The 15,057-nt window shown below is 56.1% G+C and overlaps 1 protein-coding gene and 1 long non-coding RNA gene across 2 annotated transcripts in view; one reads left to right on the top strand and one right to left on the bottom strand.

The window, feature by feature from the left end:
- COL27A1 (collagen type XXVII alpha 1 chain) overlaps positions 1 to 13,728 on the bottom strand; it is a 148,385-nt gene extending 134,657 nt beyond the window's left edge. Inside the window, exons 1-3 of the mRNA XM_081574904.1 lie at positions 13,588 to 13,728; positions 7,023 to 7,093; positions 848 to 2,559 (exon numbers count right to left, since the gene is read on the bottom strand). Of these exons, the coding sequence (XP_081431030.1) occupies positions 848 to 2,559; positions 7,023 to 7,093; positions 13,588 to 13,649 (1,845 nt within the window). The 5' untranslated portion in view covers positions 13,650 to 13,728. The remainder of the gene's footprint in view (positions 1 to 847; positions 2,560 to 7,022; positions 7,094 to 13,587) is intronic.
- On the top strand, positions 6,235 to 11,599 carry LOC145540369 (uncharacterized). The gene is made up of 2 exons (XR_014078340.1): positions 6,235 to 9,344; positions 9,866 to 11,599. It is a non-coding gene; the product is annotated as an uncharacterized LOC145540369 (long non-coding RNA).
- Positions 13,729 to 15,057: the final 1,329 nt, after the last annotated feature.

The following is a 15,057-nucleotide window of genomic DNA, read 5'->3' as shown; positions in this document are numbered from 1 at the left end:
GGCATCAACCCCAAGACCTTCTCCTGCACGTGGAATGTTCTTTCTCTCTTCCTTGATTGTTCACGCTCACCCTGACCCTTCTTACCCCAAACTCCTCTACCAGGGCCCACAAATCAAATGGCTACAGGAGCTGGGCAGGTAAGAGAAAGGAGATGAAAGGACTGGGTTGGAAGACCAATCAAGAGATGTGTGGACGAGCACAGACAAGAGCGGGCCTGTCCTGTCCAAGAAAGCAGCCGCGACCCAGCCACAGGCCATGGGCCACCGCCTCTCTCTCTCCCTTCCAAGAAAAGCTGGTCACCCCGTCTTTTATAAGAAATCTCTCACATTCAAAAAATATTAATCACTTATTAAATATTTTTAAACAATGTTGCATGTGCCAAACAAAACACATTCAGGACTACCCATGGACAACCTTCACCTGAAACTTGTGGACAAGCCAGGGGGCTGGAGGAGCTCTGTTCCAGCAGCCAGAGAGCTGGCCTTTGGAGACTGCGGGACCAGGGGCCAGTCAGTTCGTGGTTTTCCTTCGGCCACTCAGCCTTTACGGTTATGTTAGCGCACAGTCACCTGGGGCTTGGGCCAACCAAAGCCCAGAGGTGCTCTTACATGGAGGGGGCCACCAGACCCACGTTCATCCCAGGGGACCACAGATCTGAGGCAGGATGTGCAATCATGAACACGGGAGAGATGGAGGCATGGGGGCACCCAGGTTCAATTCGAGGCTCTGCCCGTAACCAGCTCTTTGCTCTAGTGTCTCTTCCTCTGCCCTCATCAAGAGTAACCACCCAACCGCCCCTATCAGCCACTCAAGCTCCAAGCAGCATGCACACCCACCCAGTCTTACCGGCAGACCACAGTCTCCCTTGGGTCCCGGAGGTCCCGTCAGCAGCAGGAAAGGTGTGGGTCCCACCAGGTGGAAGAAAGAATAGCCAGTACTCATAGGCTGAGGGCTGGAGGACAGGAATGGTGCCGGGGCCAGCACTGGAGCCGGGGTGGTCTGCTGCCTGGCCCGGGGCTGTCTGGGGCTGGACCCCCTCGTCGGATCGTTCAGCGGGACTTCCTGGGCTGCCTTCCCGGATCTGAGCGGGACAGGCTTCCGGGGTCTGGCTTTCTTTGTGGCTTCTGATCCAGTGGGTTTCTTGCTTCCAGTGGAGGCTGAACCAGGAGCAAGGGTGGGAGGCATCGCTGTGGCCGGTGGCCGAGCGGTCCTGGGAGGGCTAGGGACAGGTGATGGGGGCGGGACTGTGGGTGGGGGTGGTCTGTGTGTGCTGGTGCGGGCAGTGGGCGGCTCACTGGCACGACTACTCATCTTGGCCTCAGCCTGGACCACTGGGGGCAAAGGCTTTTTAGAGGAGCCAGCAGCTGGAGGTAGGGGCCGGGCACTGGGTGGCAGGAGTCTGGGCATTCCAGGGTTCCTCTGGAACGGCTTCACTGTGGGACGGGAGACTTTGGCAGGAATGGGCTGGGAAGTAGGTAGCACCAGCTTCTTGGTGGGTGGGGCTGGCTTTGTGAAGGCAGGGAGAGCTGCCTTCTGGGTGGGGCGGGGGCTTCTGACAGGGGCAATTGAAGGAGAAGGGTCTGAAGATGTGGCGGGGTGACTTTTGGGGGTCTTGGTAGCTGTGTTCTTCTGCAGTGGCTGGACAGGTCTGGGGGAGCTGGTGGGAGAGAGCGGGGACATGGGAGGAGGCCCTTCTCTGGCTGATAGCTTGGCAGGGGGCAGGGGGGTCCAGGCTGGATGGGATGTGCTGGGCTGGTGCGGGCGTGTGGTGCTAGTCCTCATGGGCCTGACGGGCATGGCAGGCACCACAGTCACCCCAGGTCCCCTGCCTGCCGGCCGTGACCCCATGGCTGGCGTGGCAGTGGTCAGGTTCTCCAGGCCCAGCTGGGCGAGGTCGGTCTGGAAGGTGAGGGGTGTGCCAGAGTCTCGGGGGAAGAAGGGTCCCAGCTGGGGCCGGTAGGTATCAGCCTGTCCACACTGCTTTCTCAGGTGGGTACAGTAATTGTGAGCGACCTGCACCACGGGGTAGATACTGAACTGGCACAGGGCCCCCTCGAACTGGACCGCGTGGGGGCTCATCTTCCCAAAGAGGAATAAGCCGTCAGGGTCGAGCGCTGGGTCCCTGTGGAAAGGCAGCGAGACGGGCACCCGGTGCTGCCCACAGGCCGTCACCAGGGTGACTGTGCGGCCGCGGAGCTCCAGGGCCAGGTGATGCCAGCGCCCATCGTGGACGTCGAGGTCGAAGGCCACGGAACGCCGGGGCCCGAGGTGGACCACGGTCTTGCCCGGGAGGAACTGCAGGCCCAGCTGCAGCTTGCGCTTCCGGCTGCGGACGGCGAAGAGGAAGGCATGGTTCACCCGGTGGGAGCAGAGGCTGAGCACCAGCGCCAGCTCTGTGCCCAGGGCGGCAGGGATGACGGCGGTCGTGGGAGCCTGGAGCCGGGCCCGCTGCGTGAAGATGAAGCCCGACTGGAACGGGATGACCCCCGGGGGCGGGGGGCTCCGGCCACCCGTCGCCTTCGTCCAGCTGAGGCCCAGCTGCTGGAGGACGTCCACATCTGGAGAGGGAGGGCAGGAGGGGAGAGAGGGAACGGTCAAGGCCTGCTTCCGGCAGTGAGGACAGCCCACCCACTGCTGCCTGCTGCCCCACAGCTGTGACTGACAGAGCAGAGCTGGGACCAGCCCCTTGCTGGGCTGTGTGATCCTGTGTATATACAGACCGTCCTTCACAACCAATGCAGTTACAGCTCCATACGGCAAATGTCACATCCTAAGTCAAAGATGCACTTAATACACCTAACCTAGTGAGCATCACAGCCTAGCCTAGCCTACCTTAAACCCAGAACACTTATCGTTAGGCTAAATCATCTCACACAGAGCCTGAAAGCGAATGTTGTCCAGTCGTGTCCGACTCTTTGTGACCCCCTGGACTATACAGTCCATGGAATTCTCCAGGCCAGAACACTGGAGTGGGTAGCCTTTCCCTTCTCCAGGGGATCTTCCCAACCCAGGGATCGAACCCAGGTCACCCGCATTGCAGGCAGATTCTCTACCAGCTGAGCCACAAGGGGAAGCCCAAGAATACTGGAGTGGGTAGCCTATTGCTTCTCCAGCAGATCTTCCCGACCCAGCAATCGAACCTGGGTCTCCTGATTCACAGGTGAATTCTTTACCAACTGAGCTATCAGGGAAGCCCCCATGCAAAGCCTATTTTACAACAGAGTGCTGAATATCTCATATAATATATTGAGTGCTATACTAAAAATAGAGCTTCTCTGGTAGCTCAGATGGTAAAGAATCCGCCTTCAATGCAGAAGACCCAGGTTTGACCCCTGCGTCAGGAAGATCCCCTGGAGAAGAGAATGGCAACCCACTCCAGTATTCTTGCCTGGAGAATTCCATGGACAGAAGAGCCTGGTGGGCTATAGTCCAAGCAGTTGCAAAGAGTCGGACACAACTGAGCAACTATCTCACACACACATACTAAAAACAAGAAACAGAATGATTGTGCGGGTTCAGAATGGTTTAAGTGTATGGATTGTTTCCCCTCATGAGCCTGTGGTCAACTGGGAGCTGTGGCTGCTGCTGCCCAGTGTCACAAGAGATAATCGTACTGCATATCGCTAGCCCAGGAGAAGATCAAAAAGATCAAAATCAAACACTCCAAGTACAGTTTCACTTTTGCACCATCATTAGGTCGAAAAATCATGAATCAAACCATCGTAAGTTAGGGACTGTCTGTAAGTGGCTAAAAACATAGATGCTGAAGCCAAACTTTCTGAGTTCAAATCTCAGCACCACCACTTACTAGGGTTGTGACTTCAGTGCCTCAGTTTTCCCGTCTTTTAAATGGGATAATGGTAGTACCAAAACTCAGACAGACGTGGTGAAGATTAAATGAGCTAATGCACTTAGGTGGAAAAAGTGGCCTGGCACAAAATAAGCATGTTTGAAGGATACCTATTAATATGAAAAACAATGATAATTACCAAATGCTAGAGCTAAGAGTATTAGAGACTGCCCAGTGTGGTGTGTTTCCCCCTTTCTCTGCCTCAAAAGCCATCTCCTCCAGGAAGCAGTCCCATAAGTGAGGGACCAACAGGAATGTTCATGTCACTAGAGCTTGCTAAGGATGTCCAGGGGACCAGACTAGTTTCACCATCTTCAGGAACCCTAGTCTGCTAGAGCAGACTTCTGGGGGAGCCGCTGTCTACACGGAAGGCAGAGGACATTTCCAGTGACCCCCCTCTTCCCCGTGTGGCTTTGGAGAGAGCAGAGGAAGTAATCAAGGCATTCTTGTAACCTCTGTCTTCTGGCAAAGTGTTTGGACATCTGACCATGGTCTGGCCAGGTCACATCCGCCTGGTAATTACACTGGCAAGAGCTTGCCAGAGCAAAAGGAGGGCTTCCAGGGTGTTTATGGAAAGGTTTCCTGACCTTGCCTCTCGTCAGGTCATTCGACCTCCTTCAGTCAGCTGAGCTGCCAGGGCCTGCAGACGCCTGCTGGGGAGCCCCATCTCAGCAGGAAAGGACAGGCTCCGTCTGGAACTGGGCTCTGGGAAAGGTCCATAGGCCCCTTCTCCTGAGCTCAGCATCCTGAGCCCTGAATGTGGAATGCTCTCTCCCTCATCACCTAGAGTAAGGGGCGTGCACTGGGCTAAATGCAGCCAGCTCTTTGTAGACCCTAGGCTGACTGCTTTGAGATGGATGGACAGGTGGATGGACAGAGAGATAAATAGCTGGGAGAAACTCAGAACCTGGGCGCTGGCAACATGGCAGCATAATGGCTCCATAGCAGGCTCTGCAAACAGAAGGCTGGACTTTAGAGCCGGACAAGACCACCTGTAGGTCTGGACTCTGAGCCTCCATTCCCTCTGCTGTAAGATGAGGCTACGATGAGTGCTGACGTCATCAGGGCCCTTGGTCTTCCTCACAATCCTCACCCTCCCCTGCACTCTGTGCCTCTGACCAGGTTTCTTCCTGCACTCCCTCCCCACCTCCCATCACCATGCCAGTTTCCCTGCCTGTAAGACAAGGGAAACCAGACCTGGAAGCGACCACAGAGTACTAAGAATGTTCTAAAACCTGTAGCTGCAAGGCTGCTGTTTCAGGTTGCGGCTTGAAGGCTCTTATTCCTCTCTAGGACCCAAGGGCCTTTGCTTCCTTCAAATTCCTCCTTTCTCCCACCTCTGTCTGTCCCCAGGTCCTAAGCTAAAACAAGCCACCATTTAAGGATTCTCTGAGTAGCAGCGTCTTTTATACACTTAATCACGGAAAGCCACTTACTATCATAAAACACTTCTCACTATAAACAACTTCAAAGGGAGGAGCTCCTCGGAACAGCAGAAAGCCACCTCTCCTCTCTCCTCATCCCACCTCGCCAGGGACCAACAAGCTCCCAGCCCCGCAGACCTCCCTCTCTGCATCCTACCACTTACAGCCCCTTGCGCTCGCCCCAGGAAGATGACAACCGGCCAGGCCAGGTGGCACCGAAGAGGTTCCCCTTATCACCCTCTCCAGGTGGGCTTTAAAGCTGACACCAGGCACTCTCCAGGCCTCCCCTGCACACTCGCCAAGTTCAGGGGCCAAGTCCTCCCAACTCAGCTACCTGGAGCTGGCAGAGGTGGTCACCTCTGAGCCTCCAGGAGCCTCTGATCACTGTGGGCTCCATGGAGATACAGAAGGGCCACTCTTGCCCCAACTTTTCAGGTAAACATATAATCAACAATAAGAACTAATATTTATTGAGCATTTACTACATACCAAGTGCTTTACAAGCATGAACGCTTGACTCTCTGTCATCTATGAAGCAGGTACTGTCTGTCATCCCCACTCTTTCGGAGAAGAGGATGAGAAAGCTGAGCTATATATAGTGTTGGGTTGGCCAAAGGTTCCTTTGGGGGGGGTCCCCCCATAACAAACGAACTTTTTGGCCAACCCAATACCTTGCCCAGGGTCACACAGCTTATAATCAGAGGTACAGCTGGGCTTGAAACCCAGGCTGCCTGGCCCCAGGTCCTTCCTTAATCACTATGCCTTCCTGCACTGGAGCCCCTCAACTGCTTGGAAGGCAGGATAGAGACGCGAGCAGGATCTCATCAGAGGAGAGGAGCTGGGGGACCTGGGAATGAATTCAGCCCAAAGCAGAGATGGAGGGACCCGGCCAGCTGGCCGCAGCAGATCCCTTTATTACATAAACCTGGCTTCACGCTGCCCCAGCCTCTCCGCCCCCCGCCCCCCTTCCCAGTGCCTGACTCAGGACTCTGGACAGCTGTTCACCTACTTTGTGGGGGAAACAGCAAGCTCGGAAAATATGACATTTGCACAAAATGTTGCTGGGCGGCAGAAGTCTCTTCCGGGCACAGCCCTCCCTTCCCAGGGGCCCAATCCCTGCCCAGCAGCCAGGTCAGGCCACAGGGGCTCTGGGAGTGCCCGGGTGCCTGCCCCGGCACACGGGCCGGGCATGGAGGAGGGGGAGGGGCTGCTATTTTAAGAGGCATTGTGGCTGCTTGACAAACAGATGTGGGAGAGGTTTCAGTTTCCATGGGCAGCTATGTAGCCCGCCGCCCCCCCTCCACCCGCCGCCTGGGGCCCCCTGGACAGATCCTCAGGGAGAGCAGGGAAAGGCAGCATCTCAGGGGAAGGGGAGTGCGGATCACAGGAGGGGGGCAAGGATGCTGGAGGCCTTCTTGCCTCTTGTCAGCCCTTCTTGGAGTACCCATCAGACAAAGGGGGCAACTAAGGCTTACTGACCTAACGTAACTTACTCACATTCTGCCCTGGAGAGGAATCAAAGCATCGCCTCTCTACATTTCTGCACTGAGCACTTCCTACCCTCACAAAACATCAAACGGGATGCTTTCAAGGCCGGAGAGAATATGTTAATGATTGGCTCCATACTACTGATGAGAAAATCGAGGTACTGAGTTTCCCATTAGGAGCACCGATGTCTCCTACCCCTGCGTTCCCAGATCCCTTCCTTCCTGCTTTGTCTCCCCCCGGACAAAGAGACCAGAGTTACCTTCAGGAGCTCCTTGGGTGGAGGCCAGGTGACAGGCGAGCGAGACTAAGATCCAGGTGAAGAGAAACCCCCTAGAGACCAGGAGACACAAGCAGATGTGGCATCAGCTTCCACCCCTCGCGTCCAGATCCGGCCGGGGAGTCGGGAGGGGATCCTCCAGCCCCAGTCCCACCCCAGTCCTGCCCAGGGGAGGCAGGAGGTGAGGTGCAGACTCTAGGACCCCATCAGACCAGCCCACACTTCTGGGGTCCAGGCACAGCCTTCTGAAAAAGGAACTGCTTGCACAGTACAAATACAATCTCGCTTTTTACAGATCAGTAAATCAAAGTCACAGGCTGGAAGCCCTGCCCTGGACATCAGGACACTCGGGGTCCAGATCAAAATCTGCCACTGATGCACTGGGCAACAAGAGACCAGCCCCTTCCCCTCCCTGTCTCTGGACCTCAGTCTCCCCATCTGTATTATGGCCTTGGGACCTTGAGACCCCACAGGCAGCAGAGCCAGGGAGGAAAGGTCAGCAGGAAGACCAGAGGGGTCTGCTTAGACGACAGGTATCTTCAAAGGGCAGGGAAGAGAAGAACTCAGTCTCCAGACTCAGGGCCCGGGGTGGGAGATGACCGCTTATCCAGGACCACTGCGTGTTAAGGAAGCTGCCTACTAGCTTCATGCTCACAGAAAATGGAAGAGGGAAGGAGAGAAGAGGAGATGATGGAGAGTCAGGCACCCCCGCCCTGCTGCCAGGTGCAAACCTGGCCCCACTACATACCAGCTGTATGACCCTGGATGAGTCCCTCAGCCTCCCTGAGCCTGTCTCCTTCTCTGCAATTCAGCTGACGTTCCCTATCTTGCAAGCCAGGCGTGAGGATTAAATGAGCTCATGCATGTCAAAGGCTCGGACTGCTGCCAGCCACAGAAGTGCTTCTTAGACCAACCCTGCTGCCCTTGCACGCTGGGTCCCAGAAGGGTTAATGCTCTGCTCAGGGGCTCCTGCCAAGATGGGCAGAGGCAGTGATCCGATTTCACCTTCCTGTGGGAGCAGCCACTGGTGACACCCGAAGCCACTGGGGTATCTGATCCCCAGGCAGGCAAAGGGGAGGGCGGCACGTGGCCAGAGTCGGCCGGCCAGGAGGCAGGCAGCAAGAACCCTGCCAGGCGGGTGGTGAGGGCAAAGGCTGGGACACGCTGGCCCAGGATCCATTTCCAAGAGGAAGGCTAGGATAGTGTGCTTCTGGGGAATTGTGTAATCCAGGAAAACCATCTGCCAGAGTGGATGTCAGGAGCCCCAGGTTCTTCCTAGCTCCCTGGGGGCCTTGGAAAACAAGCTCACACTCTGTGATTTAATAGCAAATCCTCCAATTTAATTGTAATTAGCATCAATGGTAATCCTGGCCTAGACAATGTGGAAGGCACTGGTGATTACCTACCCATAGCCTCCACCCTCTTCTTGCTTGTTCAGGGAGACATGAACTTCAAAGGAAATTGGATGACTCTGGATAGATCTAAGTCCATCTTGGGAATTTGCCATGCCAGTGACTGGTTTAGGCCTGCATATATGACGCAAATGTGGCCAATGAGATATCAGGAATGTCTGTCAGGACCTCGAAGAAAGCATTTCAAAGGAACACAGTAAGGGCTTTCTTCTAGCCTTTGAATGTTGTTGAATGAAGACTTGCTGCTGCAGCCGTTTTGTGCACATGAGGTAACAAGCCACGTGAGCATGTGAGAATGCCAGAATGGAAAAAACGGTGGGTGTTTGATGACACTTGAGATGCTAAATTGGCCAATCCTATTACGGCTTTTCCTTTGGACCTCTTGATATAGGAGGTAATGAGTCCCTTACTGCTTAAGCCATGTTCAATTGGGAATTACATGCAGCATAAGGCAAGCTAGCTGAAACAGCACTCAGACGCTGATGGCAGTCCCTTCAAAGCCTTCAGCTTCTGGGCTTTAGCACATGCTAATCTCAAGTGCTCTGGACTCCACTCTTTTGCCTGGTCAGCTCCCACTCATGTGTTAGAGTCTAGCCAGGGTGTCAGGGCCCACGGCTGTCTTGGATTCCCAGCACCTGGCAGGCATGTAGTAAGTGTTCAGTGTATTTTTATAGAAGAAGTGAATGTCATCTGGAACTACAGACTCTGGACTTTAAAAAGTATCTTCCCAAAGACTTAATGCCCACCCCACCTCTGACTTTTTCCAAGTATGCTCCTGGATAACCCTTGCTCCCCTCCTTCTCTTCTCCAATCTGCTGCCACTGCTGTGAGAATGCTTTTTACGTGGGACCTGTCTTCCCCGTCTCCAGCTTACCACCAGCAATAATGAAAGGTCAGTGCCTAGCTGCCCTGAGTTGGGGAGAGGGGTAGATGCTGACCCTTCTGACATGTCCTGCCTACTTGGAGCAAATGGTAGCCCCATCAGCTATGACAAGCAATAAGAAGCAGCTCTTTTTGATTTGACAAAAGCTGAGCCTTAGGGAGGGCAGGTACTTTCTCAAGGTCACCGTGGGCAGACTCTGAGGACATAGGTCTTCAGGACTATTTCCCATACCCACCAGGTAGCTACTCTAGGAAACTGGCCAGATCTACTGGGGAAGAGCCATCTCCTACATCCTACTATTGGTAGTTCCAAAGCACAGCTGCATATCAAAGGCTCTGAGAAGTTCTGCAATAAAGAAATCAACTGCCCTTTCTGTAGGTCAACAGTCCCTGAAACTAGAGGACCAGGGAGCTCATTTCTCCTGAGAAGACCTCCTCAGAGGACAGTGCTCCTTGCTCTGTGTGTTCCTGCAACCTCACTAATTTCTGTTCCATTTTCTTTCGGTCTCCTCTTTTCCTTGCCTTTTCCAGGCACCAGCCCTCACTCCTTGAGTCTCTCCCTGTGTCATCACATCCACCCTTCTTAGGATGCTCCCCAAGCTGATAAAGACAGGCCAGGTGGAGAGGAGAAAGTACAAGAACCACACACATCCTTCTCGGTCAATTTCTCCTGCTGGAGTTATGCCAAGGTGACTACCCTGTAGAGGATAAAAGGATAAATTCAGAGGCAATATTTGTAATCCCAGGAGAAAGAAGATTCCCAGGGGAGAGGGGATCAGACTAGCCTCTTCAATTAAGCTTCCTAACCCCATGGTTTCTAACTCGAGAATTTCAGCTCTGAAAGAGCTATTTAAAAAAATATTTGACTCCCTTTCATTCACCTCAACAAACGCAACTGACCCTCTCAGACCTGGATTCCATGTGCACTTGACCTAGAAACTGCCAAAGTATAGCAAGGGAGTATAGAGTGCAAGTGAAGTGGGCTTTCCCGGTGGCTCAGCTGGTAGAGAATCTGTCTGCAATGTGGGAGACCTGGGTTCGATCCCTGGGTTGGGAAGATCCCCTAGAGGAGGGAATAACTACCCACTCCAGTATTCTGGCCTGGAGAGCTCCATGGGGGTCACAAAGAGTCAGACTGTGCGACTTTCACTTCACTTCATAGAGTGGGAGAAGGTTCTCTGAGATCATTTCGAGGCCAGATTCTAGTCTCATGCCCTTTGTAGAGATGGGCCACTGAGGCTCACAGAGAGGAAGCAACTGCCCAAAGCCACACAGCATCCCAGTGACCCACATCATTTGACTCCACTACTTAGCAGACCATTTTCGCTTGACTCGTCTCCCAAGAAGAAATCAAAGACTTACAGGGACTTCCTACTTGCCAGAGACCAGAGTCCCAGCCTTCACCAACAGGAACAGAGATGCAGCCTAGGGAGCCAACAGCCATCTAAGTAAGCTCCAGGCCTGGAAAGTTGGCTCCCAGAGGGAGGCCCTGCCGATTCTTTTGCTCCCGTTCCAATCCTGTTTAGGCTACTGCTAATAACGTTTAGTGCCTGTGCTGGCTCAGAGCTTTGTTCTTTCAGACTTCTGTTTTCACCGCTGACTCGTGGGCCTTGGCTCAGCGAAGCCAGGGCTCCAGAATGTCGGGAAGACCAGAGCACAGGGGCCAGAGATGGCAGAAGGCGGCCGAAACGGAAGCCATGAATTCGGGAGCCTGAACTTGGAGACACAGCCTGGCCACTGAGCCCTCCAAGAAGGGAACCCAGGTGTTCCTCTCTCCTGCAAAAAGCCCTCTGCCAGTACACCCAAAGTGGTAACTCTTGGACCATGAGGCTGCCGGAACCTGCAGCTGGCTTGCATGGTTTCTCCCTCCATCCTTGTTACCTGAGAACACAGGGGAGCTGCAGGGACTGATACTCGTCTGAACATCCACTGAGCGCTCAGAGCTGAGACCCGGGGCACAGAAACACAAGGCCAGGTAGACCCATGGTCTCTGGGCTTGGCTGTGCTCCCATGGAGTGACCTGGGAAGGATGCTGGCCGGAGGACCACAGAAAAGAGAAGAGAGGTGAACCTGTCCCACCTGCCTCCATGGACTGGCCAGGCCCCATGTGCCCAGACAGCCACGCCCGGGCCTTCTTCACACCTTACACCTCTTCTGTGGGAACACAGACAGGTCATCTGTCTGGACAGGATGCGGCCCAGAATTTTCCAGCTGACTCACACATCCATTCAAGATGAAGTGAATAATAATACAAATAGCAGCTGCCGTTTATTGAGCACTTACTACATGCCAGGCCCTGTTCTAAAAGCCTTTTACAAGCACAGTCCCACTAATCCTTACAAAACCCTGCTTGCTGGAAATGAAGATGCCTGTTTGGGGGATGAGAAAAAGGAGAAGCAGAAAGGCAAGGTGCCCGCCCCAGCTTGCAGGACAGAGGCAGGGATTCACACGGCCTGACTGCCATGCTCTCCCTGCTCATGGCGGTGAGTTTATGTTTTGCTTCCATTTCCACCATCAATTGAAAGGGCATTTCATGGGTCGGGCAGGTTGTGGGGTATCAAGAGGGTCCCTGAAACACAGAGAAGGATGAGAGAATATGCCAATAAAGTAACAGGTAGAGTGTGCTCAGAGAGGGACAGACAATGGATTACATGCGGAGGGCAGGGCCCCCACCAACGCAACACCAGGGTTGCTGATGGCTACTGGACTGAGTGTGGGGGATGGGGCGGGGGGTACAGTAGGCTTATGGAAGCATAAGGAAGGGGGAGTGCTCTGAGGACAGGGAGGATGGAGAAGCAAAGAGAAGCCAGGGATGCTCCATAACAGTGTCATGGAACCTGATCTGGGAGGTGCAGAAGAGCAAAGCTAGGAGGCCAGAGGGCATAGCATCTGGGGTACTACAGCGGCGAGGGAGGCAGAGGCTGGGCCTCAAAGCAATGTGACTGCCCACTTGCCTAAAGCTTGGGCCCCACTGTGGGGTGCTCGCCTGGCACCGCTTTTCTACCCAACCGCTGGCATCTGACCTGGCACAGGGTCTTCTGGAGAAAATGAGTCAGCAGTGCACTTACTGGTGGTGGGGGTGGGGGTGGGGGTGGTGGGGTGTGTGTGTGTATGTGTGTGTGTGTGCGCCTTGCGGTGGTGGTGGTGGTGGTGGGGAATCTCAGCCAGCCAGCTTTTTCCAAGACATGGGAAAGAAAGGGGGGAGGCATGGCCCCCCTGATTCCAGCGCAGAGGGGGCAGGACCTGGTGGGGTAGGGCGGAGCTACAACCCAGATCAGCCTCTTGGGAACAGTCCTCTGCTCCTGGGGGCAGGATGGACAGGGAGCAAGTTCTGTGCTTCTCCAGGCGGGCGGTGAGCATGAACCACAGTCCGTGGGGCCCCGAAGGGCTGCTCCCCGCCTGCTCACTCCCACACACACCCACACCAGTGATTCCTCCTGCACACGCTCACTCTTTACAACTGCTACTACACAGGCTGGGAACCAGAGATTCCCTGGCCCTCTGGGGCCCCGGGGGGCTCACATCTGTACCATGAGGGGTTCGAATTAGTCATCTCCCCGGCCCCTTTCTGCCCTGACAAGCTGGCTCTCACTTTTTCTAACACACAGTCAGGAAAGCGACAGGAACTCAGGACCACCCCTACTCCCACCCCCACCCCTCCCCAAGCAAGGAAGCACTGAGACACACAGACCCAAACAGACTGACACACACGCGGCGATTTCAAGAAACAGGGGACGTGCAAAGACACACAGACACCGAGACAGAAGCAGGAGCCCTGGAAATCTGCAGACAGTTTCCCAAGAACAGACAGAAACGGAGACTTACAGGCTGGGGACCTGTGGACACCCACACTGGAACACGTCAAGACAGCCAGAAACGGAGACCCCTCCTCCCCCAAGCATCCAAAGAGCCCCCTCCGCCTCCCCCGCCCACCGCTCCAGGCACCACCCCCAGCCCTCAATCTCGACCCCGGGGCGGGCTCTGCAGCGACCCTCCCCAGCTCGGCCCCCACCCCAACGCGATCCGGCTGCCGCGCCAGGCGGGGCAGGGCGGGCAGCGCTCGGCTCGCCAACCCTCGCCGGGCCGGGGGCGCTGCCTGCGTTAACCCTTGGCGGCCCGCCCTGCAGGGGCGCAGGAAGAGGCAGGAAGCTGACGTTCCGCTGGAAGCGTCCCGCGCGGCGGGGAACCCCAGCCCGCCCCGGGGCTGGAGCCGCCAGAAGCTGGGAAGGGGGCGTCCCCGAGCCCGTACTCACCCCCCTTGCGCCGCCGCCGCCGCCGCTGTGCCTCGGGCCCCCCGCGCCGATCCCGCTCCCATGGCGGGCCCCTACTTCATGCTCCCGAGCCCGGGGGGCAAGTGTGGGCGCGCCCCATGGGGCCGCCAGCCCCCCGCCCCGCCGCGCCAGGCCGGCTCAGAGCGCGCGGCCCCCGCGCCCCCAGCGCCGTCCGGCTCCCAGGGGCGCCCGAGCAAGCAGGCAGCGCGGCCGGGGCTCGGCGGGCGCCCGCGCCAGGCCCATGGTCCCAGGAGTCCCGGCGCCGCGCTCGCCCCTGCCTCGCTCTTTTCTGCTTCCACCGAAAAGGAAGAAGAAGCAGAAAGAGAGAGAGAAAAAAAAAAAGATGATCAAACTTTTGGAGGCGGGCTGCCGGCGGTCCCCTGAGACAGAGCAAGGCCGGGCGAGGGCGCGCGGAGGGCGGTAGAAGTTGCCTCCCCGCCGGCCTGGGGGAGGAGAGGAAAAGGAAGGATTTGGGGGAAATGAAGGCGATTTAAAGTCTCGGCCCGCGGTGGCTCTCCACCTTCTCTCCTCCCCGCGCCGGGCCGCCCTCTGCTGCCCCCTGCTGCCCCCTGCCGGCCACAGCCGGGGACACAGCCTCCGCGCGCCCACGACTGTCCCGCGGGGACACCCCATCCCCCAGTCCCCTTGTAAAGATGGGGAAACTGAGATCACAGAGAGGAGAGGGTCGGCCGAGACTGTACAGCAGGGTGGTCACAGTTCGGAGATTCGGGACCTCTTTGTGAGACTGGGAGTCCCTGAACTGGGGGCAGAGATAGAGGAGGTAAGGGGACATCTGCTGAAAGGAACCCGAAGTTCCAAGGAGTTCCAGGGATAAATCTGGGACCAGGGCTCGGTGTCCTGACTCCCATGAAAACAGCAACCAGTGTCCCACCACACACACAATCCACACACCACACACACACACACACACACACACACACACACACACACACCTATTTTCGTCTCAGATTCACAGCATCCTGGAGAACGGACTTTCCTGGGCACGTAGTGGGTGGGTTTGTTAAATACTGGTCACCTCTCTCTCCCCAAAGCGTCTGCCTACAATGCGGGAGATCTCTCTCCGCTCTGTACGCCGTAAGAAACGGGAGTTTAACCTACTCCCCACTTCAGCGTAGACCAAAGTCTCACTCAGACCACCCCCCACCCCCCACCCCCCGCCGCCGGAGCGCAGAACCGCACACCTTGAAGACGCCACAAACACCTGGCAAATTCGCACACTCCCAGGTCCAGTCGGAACCCTGGCATTAGAAGCCCCTCCGCCTCAACCTCCAACGGCTTGTTCACATTCCCACACATCTCTACACTTGCTCCAAGTTCAGACACACACTCACTCACATGCAAGTGCAGCCACGCACTCCTTCTGGGCTCACACGAACCCACCCTGGGGTGCCTGGAATCGAGCGCACACCCAGACTCTACACACGCAGATGC

This window comes from Giraffa tippelskirchi, chromosome 1 (genome assembly GCF_054371585.1).
Source record: "Giraffa tippelskirchi isolate mGirTip1 chromosome 1, T2T-mGirTip1v1.2.pri, whole genome shotgun sequence".
NCBI lineage: Eukaryota > Metazoa > Chordata > Mammalia > Artiodactyla > Giraffidae > Giraffa > Giraffa tippelskirchi.
This window is presented reverse-complemented; position numbering and strand designations above follow the sequence as displayed.